At 37.9% G+C, this 14351-nt stretch overlaps 1 protein-coding gene and 1 long non-coding RNA gene across 3 annotated transcripts in view; both read left to right on the plus strand.

Moving 5' to 3' along the window:
• The window catches only part of LOC309506358 (uncharacterized protein), a 29950-nt gene extending 15781 nt beyond the window's left edge, over window positions 1–14169 (plus strand). For both annotated transcript variants that reach the window (XM_082180243.1, XM_082180244.1), the window contains exons 2-3: window positions 12005–12253; window positions 12547–14169. In XM_082180243.1, the coding sequence (XP_082036369.1) occupies window positions 12169–12253; window positions 12547–13472 (1011 nt within the window). In that variant the 5' untranslated portion in view covers window positions 12005–12168 and the 3' untranslated portion in view covers window positions 13473–14169. The remainder of the gene's footprint in view (window positions 1–12004; window positions 12254–12546) is intronic.
• The window catches only part of LOC309506454, a 189227-nt gene that overhangs the window by 173730 nt on the left and 1146 nt on the right, over window positions 1–14351 (plus strand). The gene's annotated exons all lie outside the window — the stretch shown is intronic.

Genomic DNA, 14351 nt, shown 5'->3' on the forward strand with positions numbered 1-14351 from the left:
ATTTGCTACATTTCAGATTAATATATTTGTTTTCCTTAAAATTTTAATTAACAGTAACTTAAACACTTTGCAGTTTGAATGATGTCTTGTTTAAACAAAATGACGGAGTATGTTTTTATGTTTCCACTGTTCGATCGCATCCGCGCCTCTCTCACACACACACACACACACACACACACACATAAGTAAACACTTTGCGACTTTTCGATCGCGCCCCTCTCCCTCTCCCTCTCCCACACACACACACACAAATATAAGTAAACACTTTGCGACTTTAAACACACGCGACTTTTCGATCGCGCCCCTCTCCCTCTCCCTCCCTCTCTCCCACAAACACACCATATTCCAGCATTGCAATCTTTACATCGCAGTCTGCTTCAGATTAGATTAGGTGTCCCCAAAGAACCCGCGTATCTAACAGTAGTTCCGCATTACATGAATTAATTTGCACGCAAGTTTTATTTATTTTTATACCATGTATTCTCCGTGTAAATTTATACACCGAACCGTGACGCCCGTACCGTCTCGGTTCAACACGAATACATGTACCGTTCCACCCCTATTCTACAGTGAAATACAGTCACACATTACACTGTTTGGCCAGCATTTTAACCGTGTTTAATCCAGCTACTAGCTAACAGTATGCTAAAGTTAACTGCTGACTAGCGTCAAGTTTCTAACGTCCGTTTTCAGAGCATCCAAGAGAAGCACAGGCATAACAGTAGCACCGAAATGAAGCACAGAAATCCGCATTGATATTCGGTCCGGTAAATAACGGTCGTTAAGGCACCAGTGCCGTATTAGCACCGGGTCTGTCTGTAGCTACCCAACCCTAGCGATGACGCTAGCAAAGCAAAGCCAGTCCTTCACTAACCTATAGTGCGTTGGTCACTTTTTTATTACTTATTTCTCTGCATTGAGTGAAAACCCTCTCAAATATAAGACACACAAAACAGAACAAATAAAAGTGTCAGATTCTCTGTCTGTAATTGCAAAATTCTTGCTTGCTTATTGTGACATGATAGCAACCCTTCTGCTGTGCTAATGCAACCTCAACTACGCTATCAATATCCAAAGTAGCCGAACGTCATGTTGCCTATTCATATGTTTTCTCGAAGTTGGCAGTAACATATCAAAAGGTTTTAATTAAATATAAAGGAGTTTTCTCCAAGGAACTTGGCTCCTTCCTTAGGCACTGGATGAGGTCTGCTCACTCTGCTGGAGAATGACTCTAGGCGCAGCGTGCGTCGAACACGTGTACCACAACAACAACAACACTAGGCTGCCCACAGATGCGCCTGCCTAATAATCGGCTTGATATACTGGATATTGGCCGATGCCGATTATGTAAAAAAATCCCAAAAATCGGCCGATTAATCGGTCGACCCCTAAGTTAAACACACTTTTGAAAAAAGATGTGGGAAGTGTGTCAAGAGCGCAGGTTGATGTTTTAAGGTGCTGTACGGTTTCTTCCAAAATTTTGCCATCAATTTCTTTGAAATCAGACATAGTAACTACTTTCTCAGGTGGTCTGATCTGTCTGACCCCAGCACAACTCAAGGATGTGCTGATCACCTTTCTGATATTATTGATTTTTTCAGAGAAGAAAGAAGCAAACTCACTGCACTTGTTGTCTGAGAGCATTTCACTGGGAATCTGGCTTGGGGGGTTTGTCAGTCTCTCTACCAGGGCTCGAGACTAACGGCGTCCTATCGTCCTGGGGACGATAGAAAATGTGTTTAGGACGAACAGAAATATTCTCCAGGACGCCTACAGGACGAAAGACATTTTTGTATGTGTATTCATTTATTACTAGCCTATTAGGGTAACTTACTTAGAAAATGCCAAAATTAACCGACCAAGCGCTGACTACAACGGAGCGCGTCTTCTCATGCGGTTACTACACTGTAAAAACGAACTTTTTGGTATAGTAATATATATTAAATTAACCTTCATAATTTTTACTTTATAAAATTAAAATTCAATGAGAACTAGAATTTTCTAAGTAAAATTTTAAATATCTACACATTTAATTCATGTAATAAATTAACTGGTTGGAAAGAGTAAATCTTATTATATATTTGCTTGTAATATTTAAACATTTTATAGTCACTTCACATAAACATAGTAATTTTAAGTAAATTTTAATCGAAAAGTATAGCGCGTTTGAATCCGCACATGCGTGTTTGGACAAGAAGACACGACAGTCTAACTGCCACTTTGGGTCAGACGGATTGGTGAGCTGCTGCGTGGCTGCTTTTTGTCGTGTTTGAGGTAAGTTTGTCTTTCTGTTTTACATTTAATAAAACATGGGTCTGTGTGGATTTTGATGATTCTTGTTTACTTGACTCAATAAACATTAATGCTCATCTTATAACATGACCTCATTATTACTGTAAGTTGTAAGTTAACGCGTCTGGGTTATCCATTGTACATTAACGTTATTAGCACTATAACCCTTACGTTTCACTTCCTACATTGGTTAACTTATATTTAATCGGAAAAGTTTTCAGTAGTTTTATAGATTCGGAAAGCACTGTTTTTCGTGTAAAATTTTCAAACTGATTGGATACCGTTGTAACGTTAACTGCTAAGTTAGCTTGCTAATATTAGGCCTTAAAATTAACGTTAACTGCTTTCCTGCTGAAGTAACGTTAACGTTATACTGTTGACTATGGAAAAGTTTAAATTTTCTTACTGAATATTTCCCAGGAACGTCTACACATAAAGCTAGAATATTTCAATCGCACTAAATCGTGCATGAATGAGGTCTCAAAATAAGCAGGGCTGCGTTTCTAAAAGCATCGTGCGATAAGTTGATCCATGGGCCAAATAGCTGAAGTCACTTTCTATTTTTGTTTCTCAAAATAATTATATTTTTTCTTCTAAACTGTATGCAGGAGGACAGCTACAGTGACATCACTCAGCACATCATTAAAATACTGGTCGTCCATGGTGCTGATGGAGAACTTCAAACATCGAGATCCAATCGATGTATCCATCCTTCTTAAACTCTCCCCAAAAGTTCAAAGACTAAAGGGATAGTTCACCCAAAAAGGAAAATTCTGTCATAATTTACTCTCCCTCAAGTTGTTCCAAACCTGTATGATTTCCTTTCTTCTGCTAAACACAAAAGAAGATATTTTAAAGAAGGCTGGTAATTAAACAGTTGCTGGTCCCCATTGACATCCATAGTATTTTTTATTTTTTTACTATGGAAGTCAATGGGGTCCATCAGTTGTTTGGTTACCGACTTTCTTTAAAATATCTTCTTTTGTGTTTAGCAGAAGAAAGGAAATCATACAGGTTTGGAACAACTTGAGGGAGAGTAAATGATGACAGAATTTTCATTTTTGGGTGAACTATCCCTTTAAAGATGAAGTTGTTGTAAATGCTATGGTATGATAGAATTGTTTAAACATTCAGCTGTTGATGTTTTAATACATTAAAGTTGTAATGGTATTCTTTAAAGGATTAGTTCACCCAAAAATGAAAATTCTGTCAGTAATTACTCACCCTCATGTTGTTCCAACCCCGTAAGACCTTCGTTCATCTTCGGAACACAAATTAAGATATTTTTGATTAAATCTGAGAGCTGGCTCACTCCTCCATAGGCTTCTAAGACACTATAACTTGCTGGCCCAGAAAATGTATTAAAGAGATTAAGTTATATAGAGTTAATATAGTCCAAGTGACTCCAGTGGCTCAATCTTAAGTTTATAAAGCGACGAGAATAGTTTTTGTGTGAAAAAAACAGACAAAAATAACGACTTTATTCCACTATTCATTTCCTTCTCTATGGACCTCGAGTTTTTTTAACGTAGTAAAACAGCGTAGCGCATCTGTGTTATACGCCACACACATCACACACATGACCAGCGTCGGCCAATAGTGAGCCTACGTGTGACGTACAACACAGAAGCGCTACGCTCTTTTACTACGTGAACTCACAAAAAGTATTCTCGTCGCTTTATAAACTTAAGATTGAGCCACTGTAGTCACTTGGACTATATTAACGATGTTTTTAATAAATTTTCTGGGCCAGCAAGTTCCAATCCCTTAGAAGCCTATGGAGGAGTGAGACAGCTCTCAGATTTAATAAAAAATATCTTAATTTGTGTTCTGAAGATGAACGAAGGTCTTACGGGCTTGAACAACATGAGGGTGAGTAATTACTGACAGAATTTTCATTTTTGGGTGAACTAACCCTTTAAGTTCACTATTTCAGAGTGCTCTTTTGAATGTTGAATGTTTTGCATGAATTTGTTTTTAAATACATTTTTATGTTTAAAACAAGGGTTACAGTATAATTCTGAAGTTTTACTGAATGCACCTGTGTCAAGAGATGACTGTGAATGTCCATTTTTGTATGAAGAACAATTTTTGATGACTGAAATAAACTGTTTAATTGTATTTAAATTGTGTGATTTGTGAAAAATATAGAGAAAATGTTCATTTATTTATGTTCAGGATTATTTATAAAAATTAGCAATGTTTACATAATTATAGGGAGTATTATAATTTCATAAAACTAAGTAAATGAAAACAAAAAAATGTAAATAAAATCTACTTATTTACTTCATTAAATGGTAAGATTTACTTCATAATTTCATAAAAGCAAGCTTCCTAATTATAAAACAATAAATAAACTTTACTTAATTACTTTAAATAAATATAGCTTCTAAATGAAATGTAAATAGGTAATTTTTACTTAATTTCTTCATGAGCGTTACGTTCAATACTAAGTAGATTTTACTTGATAATGACACTTAAGTTGTACTTGATATTATAGCAGTAAAATTTACTTAAAATATACTTGTGCAAATTGTTACGAGGATTTTATTAAGTAAATCTTACTAGTTACTATCACTGGCCAGCTACTCACCCGGAGACTTGTTTCGCGGTACATCTCACATGGCTTATTTTCACAGACAAAAACGAGACGATAACTAAATAAAACTAGTTTTGAATGACACAAACCATGACAAAAATCTATTGACATTTTCGTCAACGAATAAAAACTAGACAAAAATGTTAGATAGTGACGATTTGGGAAGCGATCCAGTCAGAACTGATGTCCTGCGTTTGATGCGCACATTTGTACTGTAACGTGCTGATCTACCCAGCGGCACACGGGCTGACATGCGCTGAATCCTGCATGTCTCATAAAACGTTAAAAAACTTAAACGTCTGGGAGAATGAGTAGAGCAGACATATAGATCTGAATAAGAGTGACGACGCAAAAAAAGAGCTCTATTCGGTACGGTTTTCTGTGCGCACACACCCGACCCGAAGCGTGCTGAACTGAGCTCTCTTTCGTGTCTGAGTGGACAAATGCACACAAATATGTCTAAATGTCCGTTTTGGAGAGTATTCACGTAAACTATGTCGGTTATGTCTTAAACAGTTGTGAGTGTATCTATGTGCATCAGTGCATTGGATCCGCATGTCATTGGACATGATGTCTTAAAGTGACAGTGGGTAATAAACCTAATGCGGTCTGTGTCCTTAATATTTATCAAGCAACAAAAGAAAAAGAGAAAAGCATTCACTGCTCGTTAATAGCTTTAATAATGATTCATTATATTTAATTCATACAAATAAATATGTCTGCTGCTTGAAAGAATAAAGAATGATGATATTTTTGAGATATGTAGTCACCTGTATTTATTTGTTATTTTTTAATCCAACCAACTCAAAAACGTTTTGAGCTGTATGTATTTGTTATTTTTCGTATATGTAAAAAAGAAGAAAAAAAAATTTGTTCTGCATGAATACATAAAGCATTTAACTCCTGTTATTTTTTTATTAAATCTGTTTTTTACCTGTTTACAGATAACTACTTTGAATGGAGCTAAATAAATATAATAAAATATATCATAAACATTTGAATGGTGTTTTTATTATGTAACTAACAACTATAGATGATAATAACAAAGTACAGAAACAACATGTTTATTTTGGGACGGTTGACATTCACTTTAGGACGGTTCAAATAGTTTTTCAGGACGGTTCCAGGACGGAGGTGAAAAAAGTTAGTCTGGAGCCCTGCTCTCTACAGTCGCAAAAAGAGTGCGTGTGTTGTTTAAATAGCTGTTTATAATATTTGAGAAGTAAGTCTGTCTAGCTTTGCCTAGTTCCATATTGAAAGCATGAAGGCTGTCTTTGTAGATGTTATAATGGACTACAAGTTTTGTCTTCCGCCACATGCGCTCTGCTTTTCTGCATTGTCTTTTCATATTTTGCACTGCTGTTGAGTTTCTCCAAGGTGCTTTTTGTCTGCCACTCTTCTTCCTGACTTTCACAGGAGCAATATCATCAATTACACTTTAAACTTTTGAGTTAAAAGAATCAAGGAGAAAATCAACAGAGTCAGCAGAAAGACGGGTAATTCCCAAATTATATTTGCTTACATTGATAGATATCTTTAAAAAGAGCAGCTAGACCCCCACCTCTCTTAACAGCTCTGCAGACACTCATAAAAGTAAAGTTAGGAGGGGATGTTTCATTGAGGACTGTTGCACTGCAGCTGTCTTCTAGCCAGGTTTCATTTAGAAGCATAAAATCTAGGCTGTTTGTGGTTAAGTCGTTGACTAGAAGTGATTTATTTTTAAGTGAGCGGATGTTTAAAAGTGCTAACTTAACAGTCTTACTTTTTGTCCCCACAGCAATCTTAGTTTGACGTGTAATAGGCACCAGATTAGTTGGGTTTGCTGTACGGCTATTGAAGGTCTTAGACTTTATATCTTGTGCAACAGAGAAAGATACAGGCACACTGGGTTCCCGCTTGTTCTGTAAACATTTGAGAAAGTTACTGTTATCATAGCGGGGACACAACACATATCACTGAGAGCTGGTATCAAGGCCGCTTTAATGCACGGGCTTACCTGGGCTGAAGCCCAGGGGCCTCCCAAGTTCAGGGGCCTCCCATGTTCAGGTTCATGATGAGCTGAAAAGGTCATATTGTTTTAACTTGTCAGATTTTGTCGCTGTATGTCGCTAGTCGCTTGTGGGCGTTGGTAGTGCTGTCGCTCTAATGTTATTGTTATGGTGCGTTCACACCAAACGCGAATAGAGCGTCTGGCGCGAGTGATTTCAATGTTAAGTCAATGCAAAGACGCGTTTACGCGCGTCTAGAGGTCCCGCGGCACGAATGTGAGGCGTTACGGTGCGTGTCCACTACAGCGGCAAAAGTCCGCTCAGTGCCGCTGGCAACGCTGTAACGTCTCCGCTTTGGGGTGTGTCTGTTGCGAGTGTGTTTAATCTACGTTTTTTTCAACACACGGACAGTATCATCAGCGATGCACGCGATTACATTTAGAAATAGACAAGCTTTGTTTCCAAATGTACCAAGCAATGATCCTTTCAATTTTATAAACCCAGCCAATATAATCACAATGAACACATCCAAAATAAAATCTTTAACATGTATATAACAACTGACAAAGCGTCTAATTTGTAAACAAAATGATTTACGCACTAAATCCAGCATAAACTCACTGAGACTGTCGACAGTTTCTTTTCCATGCATCATTTTATTATATCCATGTTTGTGGTTAGTTACAGTAAATCATATAAAACAGTGAAATCGCCCTTGAACTCTTCTGTCTTGCCTGCACTGCACTCGAGACGGTGACGGGAGCTGAGCTACAATGAAAGGCTTCTTTCCTATTGGTTGTCGCTCGCGAAAATCGCTTCTCATTTGCGTAAAGTTGAAATTTAGTTGCTGTGTGTGGTTGTTAAATAAAGTGTATTTTATGTTTATGTGCTCAGTGATATGTTAATAATAGAGCTGTAGCGGTGCGTCGATGACGTCGACGCGTCGACGCCAAAATTACGTCGACGTCATATTTTTTGCGTCGACGCTTCTTTATTTATTATCTATTTATTTTTTTGCACCATTCCCGGAGGTACAGCTCGCCACACACACACGTCTCCTTTCTCTGCAGAATGCCACAAATCCGCTCAACCAATCACAGCGCACCATTCCACGCATTGTAAACAGTAACGGTGGCGCTCTGACACCCGGCATCCTAGTTTTCCTTATCTACTTTGCACTTTTTGATCAACAAACAAACAAAAAAAATAATACATTGATGAACCTGTGGTGGATTCTGCCGTAGGGAAGAAACGTAAGCCATCGAAATCTAATCATTTACGTGAGGAGATTAAGAAGATGAGGCACGCGGGAGGAAGAGAAATGCCGACTGATGCTTGTTCTCACACGACAGCGTCAAACTTCTGTCGAATGCTGACACGTTAACCCCAGGGGATCTTTTAAAAAACTTTCAATTCTTGTACTCAAAGTCAACGAAAACCGAGCAGGACCTAAGCCATTTTACAGCTGATCGCCGTCAAAAAAGAAGGTCGCCGTCGTTCAGAAGGTATTTCTAGCGATGGCTGATTGAATGTAGCCTATGTTTAGTCCAGATTAGTATTGACCGAGTTCAGAGGCTGTCATATGTGGATCAACTTACTTTGTTGTGTATTTTCAACAGTTTCAATGTGAAAATTAACTTTTATATTGATTCAATGGATTAATTGCATGAAAAAAAAAAGGATTTATCACATTTATACTATATTATTCAGAAGTAAACATTGTAGCTGACAGTGTGTTTATGTCAGAATGTTTATTTTTAAACCACAACCTTCTAAGTGCTTCTTTTACCAATATATTTAACATATCTTTTGCATTTCTCATCCAAACAACGTCAAACTTGGCACTGCACTTACTCGTGCCCAGACAGCTGTCGAGTTTGAAATCCATCGGAGTAACGGCTCGACAGAGATATGCGAATAACAGACAGGATAAATAATTCCAATTAGTCGTTAGATTAGTCGACTAATCGATAAAATAATCGCCCGACTAATCGTTTAATTAATAATCGTTTACCCCAGCCCTAGTTAATAACCATATTAAAATTTAAAACAATATAAAAAAACTCACTGTTGTAGGTCTCGAAAGAAATGAATGCATTATGTGATGTAGATTACCTAGATATTACACTTTTTTTTAAATGAGACTCTATAAATCGAGGGGATGGGGGGCCTACAAAACCTCTCAGCCCCGGGGCCTAACATTAGGTTAAGGCGGCTCTGGCTGGTATGAGTTGTTTTTGGTTCACCTCGAGCAGATGGAGGAGGGTGTGGGCCCTGGCATTGTGGCCGAGGCCGAAGAGCTCTCACAGGAGGGGGAGGGCGAGCTGGGCCCGCAGGCTTTGGTGGTTGCGGTGCCTGACGTTTTTTGGTTGATATCTGGGGGCTTGCAGCAAAAGAGTGTGATAGTTTGGTTCCAGCATACACCAGTCAAACAGTTAAACTCTGAGGTAATTGTTGATAACAGTTCTGTAAAGTCCTCAGCAAAGGATGGAGAGTATTTTGGAGGCCTGTAAATAATAAGCAAAATGCTTGGAGCACCTTTTACATTTACATTTATTCATTTAGCAAACGCTTTACTCAAAAGCGACTTACAAATGAGAACAATAGAAGCAGTTAAATTAATAGTAGGACAACAATATGCAAGTGCAAGTATGACCCTTCTCAGTTTTATCTAACGCAGTACAAGGAAACATTTTTTTTATTTTTTTTTATAAATAGAATAGATTAGAAAGTGTTAGTATTACTGGATCAAGTGCTGCCGAAAAGATGCGTCTTCAGCCATTTCTTGAAAATGGCTACGGACTCAGCATCTCTGGTTGAGTTCGGCAGATCATTCCACCAGCAGGGAAAAGTCCAGGTAAAGGTCAGAGAAAGAGATTTTGTGCCTTTTTGAGATGGCACCACAAGACGACGTTCGCTTGCAGAGCCCAAGTTTCTGGAGTAATGTCTGAAGTAATGAGTTTAGGTAAAAGGGAGCAGAGCCAGTGGTTGTTCTGTAGGTTGTTTTAACACAATACCCAGATATTCGAAAGACGAGTAATTCTCAAATGATATTTGCTTACATTGATAGATATCTTTAAATAGAACAACTACACCTCCACCTCTCCTACCTTCTCTACAGACACTCATAAAAGTAAAGTTAGGAGGGGATGTTTCATTGAGGACTGTTGCACTGCAGCTTTCTTCTAGCCAGGTTTCATTTAGAAACATAAAATTCAGGTTGTTTGTGGTTAAGTCGTTGACTAGAAGTGATTTATTTTTAAGTGAGCGGATGTTTCAAAGTGCTAACTTAAAGGTAGGGTAGGTAGGATTTTTATAAAAAACGTTTTTTCAAATTTGTTTAAACTGTCTTTATATACCAATACATAATTAAAATGTAAGTGCTCTGAAAAAGAGAGTATAAAAATCGAGTGACTGTAGACCTTTTAATCTGCAATAAACACAGCTCATTATTTCCATTCGGGACGAAACAATTGATTGGTTTGGGCGACTGTCACTCACTCTCGCAACCATGGCTACCACCACTGTTGCTACAAGATCTGCCCAAATGCGCACACCCGTTTGATTTGAGGAGTGCAAGAGAGGTGCGGAACCTACGAAGAGTAAAATTATGGCAGAGAAAGAGTAGCCTGGTTCTACCAGACTCTCGTACATTTCATTTGTACAGAGAGTCTGGCCTCTCTCCATTGACAAGCGTTAACTTCCTTGTAGGCGGGTATTCTGTTGAAGTTTAAAACTATTGGATCTGCCCATCTGCCCAGAGTCACTCTGGATCTGCCATAACTAATCGCTAACCTTTGGTCGTGACGTAACCCTACAACTCAAACTAACATCATCATCGACATCAACGACATCGTTCTCAGCCACTCCCTCTGTTCACTGATTAGGCCGCCAAAAATTTGGCCGGAGAAAATCAAAGAATACACCACAATCCCAGACGTAGTACTGAAGGGAAATAAAATTGAGCGGAAGTACGCAGGAGGGCGGAGCCAGGCTAGAGAAAGAGCATTCAAAATTCAAAGCACCTGCATATGCAGTCAGCGAAGGCAAACAAGGCAAAAACTACTTCCTCGGACCCTGGTTGCCCGCACTCTTGAACGACCTCCTCTGCTTCGCCCTCGACCCCGGACCTGTCCTCGAACCGACGATGCGGTACTTGTCACCGGAGTGTAACGTTAGTCCTCATCAGAGTCAACAATGTTTTCATCATGGAAACTCTTACATGCAAAACACCGTATATGTTATGAATCTTACACGAAATTCACCTTGATCACAGTTTAACTGATGGTAATGGAAAAACGTGCATCAATGCAACCTGTTTTTAGCTTTGCCTTATAAATATCGCTCGTTACCGAATCAAACAAAATATATTTTAAACTTCGATATGCTAGCTTGATAGTGAGTACTAAAAGCCATCTTATTTGTTTATATTTATAGTGATAAAGTTAGGTATTTTATTACATGTGATTCTGACATGATGTCACTGCATGCACTGCGCGCTCCTTCCTCTCCACTCGTCTCAGGTAATAAATGTGTCTTCCAGCTGAGCCTGAGCGTTTGGCGTTGCGCGTTCATGTGTTTTGGGGGCGTGGCTTTGGAAGGAGCTCAGAAGGGAGGGGGTGGGAGTGAATGGAAATAATTAGCTGTGTTTACAACAGTTGTGAGAGGTCTACAGACACTCGATTTTTATACTCTCTTTTTCAGAGTACTTACATTTTAATTATGTATTGGTATATAAAGACAGTTTAAACAAATTTGAAATGTTTTTTTTTTAGAAAAATCCTACCTACCCTGCCTTTAACAGTCTTACTTTTTGTCCCCACAGCAATCTTAGTTTGGCGTGTAATAGGCACCAGATTAGTTGGGTTTGCTGACAGAGGGTTTTCAGCAGCTCATTTAAACATGACTCAGTTATTTCCCTCAGACTTTGGGAAAGTTTTAAACAAGCCTTGTTTTAAATGCAACTAATATCAAACCACATTAAAATGTATATGTTTATAAAGGTTTATATGATGATGATAATATACAACCTTGTCAAAACACGATTTATAACAGCAAATATATTCACTTAACTATCAAGTAATTAATTTAGTTCATTATAAATTCAATAACTTTCAAATTCCAGATCTGGTCCTGTGGGCGTCAGTATCACACAGTGATCACAGTTCACACCTGCAGTGAAGCCCCTCCCACAACAATTCACCAATAAATACTGGGAATATTCCCATCATCCTACAAGAGAAGGACAAACTCCAGGAGTAGCAGCTGAAATCTGTGTGACTGTTAAAGATGGAGTTTATTAAAGAGGAGATTGAAGACATGAGTGATCCAGAACCATCCAGAATAAAACATGAAGATACTGAGGAACAAATAGGTTGGTGTCCATTCTTGATTCTTCATTGTTGACTGCTTTGGTGGCTGTGAAATAATAAGTAGTTTATTGGTAGATAAATGATTTAGAAATTCATCAAAATGATCATAATCTCTAATCCTTTAATTATTCATATTAATGAGAATTATATAACAAACCTTCAACATCAAAGATCTGATACTTTATACTCACACAGACAGAAACCTATTCTCTTGTTTTCTGTTTGTGTTCACTTGAATTTTCCTTGAAATTATCCTCCTTAAACTGATTATAACTACTTGATATGTTCATTCTAGATCAGATGGAAGTAACAGAGCTAAAAGAAGAACTGAAAGAAGTAAAGAAACACTGTGACTTCAAAACTCGAGGAACAAAAGCCAAAAAGCTGCACTCCTGCTCTCAGTGTGGAAAGAGTTTCAGTCATAAAGGAAGCCTTAAGACACACATGAGAATTCACACTGGAGAGAAACCGTATCCATGCACTCAGTGTGGAAAGAGTTTCACATATTTATCCATACTCAAAATTCATCTGCGCATTCACTCTGGAGAAAAACCATTTAACTGTGATCAGTGTGGTAAAGATTTTATTTCATCGTCAAAACTAAAAGATCACCTAAAAGTTCATTCAGACGAGAGGCCTTATGTGTGTTCTCTCTGTGGAAAGAGTTTTTCACGACTGGACTGTTTTAAACTGCACCAGAAAACACATGATGAAGTGAGAGATCATGTGTGTCGTGACTGTGGGAAAAGTTTTACTAGAGCTGACTGTCTGATACGACACCAAAGAATTCATACTGGAGAAAAACCTTACAAGTGCTCATATTGTGACAAGAGTTTCACTCAGTCTGGAACCCTGAAATCACACGAGCGAGTTCATACTGGAGAGAAGCCGTATCACTGCTCTCAATGTGGAAAAGATTTTACTTCACCATCATATCTCAAAAAACACCTAACTTTTCATACAGGTGTTAAGCCTCACTTGTGTTCTCTCTGTGGAAAGAGTTTTACACTGCTGGACAGTTTTAAACTGCACCAGAAAACACATAATGAAGGGAGAGATCATGTGTGTTGTGACTGTGGGAAGAGCTTTACTACAGCTGGTAATCTGAAACGGCACCAAATAATTCATACTGGAGAGAAACCGTACGACTGTACTCAGTGTGAGAAGAGTTTTAGACGTTTATCAAGCCTTCACACTCACATGAAAAACTGTTGCAAGTGATCAACATTCAGTTCTATATCAAATACATTCAGGTAAATTCTGCAAGATAAAATATTGAGATTGTCTTTTTTTTATTTGTTAAAATGAATGGAAGACTAGAAAGATTTAAGAGTTGAAGCTTCAAAAGTGTAAAAATAAAAAGTAAAAAAAAAATCTGTCTATGAATTAGATATATTCATGTCATACTTATTTACTAAGTTTACTATATTGTCTTCTGATAGTACATGCAGTTGTGAGAAATAAACAGAAAAAAACATACTGTCTTGACAAAAAGCGAGAAAAACAGAGATTGTTTAAACTGAAACCAAGTGTAATATGTGTTTGTGGAAAGAGTTTTTCACAGCTGGACTCTAAACAGCAGCAGAAAATACAGACCATGAGAGAAATCATGTGTGTTTTGAGCCGGACTCTCCATTGGTCTAGACTGACTCTGTCCTGCTGTTTTCCCATATATCAGCTTGATTGTAAATGTGACATTACGCAACTGCTCCGTGACCAAGTTAACTTGGTAACTTAAAATTTTAGACAAATAAAGTTTGTCAACAAAAAGATAGATTTTGTTGATAATGATTGACTAGTAGCAGCCATAAATATTATAGCAAATTGTTCAAAGTGTTATTTCTAATTAGTTAACCTTACTTTAAAAAGCAGGCAAATCGATTCCCAAATGTTTAAAGTATTTTAGAATGTGCAGGGAATATTTAGTTTTTTTTTTTTTTTAAGAAACCGGATTGGACAAAAGAATATAGTGTAAAGGGAATTTAGTAGAGTAGGGGGCAGTAATGCAACAAATTGGATGCAAGCTGTCGTAAAACCCCAAAGAAGAAGAAGAAGCTTTACTTTCCCTGGCTGCGTTCGATACCGCATACTTCCCTACTA

Source organism: Leuciscus leuciscus, assembly GCF_965113295.1.
Source record: "Leuciscus leuciscus genome assembly, chromosome: 9".
NCBI classification, from domain to species: domain Eukaryota; kingdom Metazoa; phylum Chordata; class Actinopteri; order Cypriniformes; family Leuciscidae; genus Leuciscus; species Leuciscus leuciscus.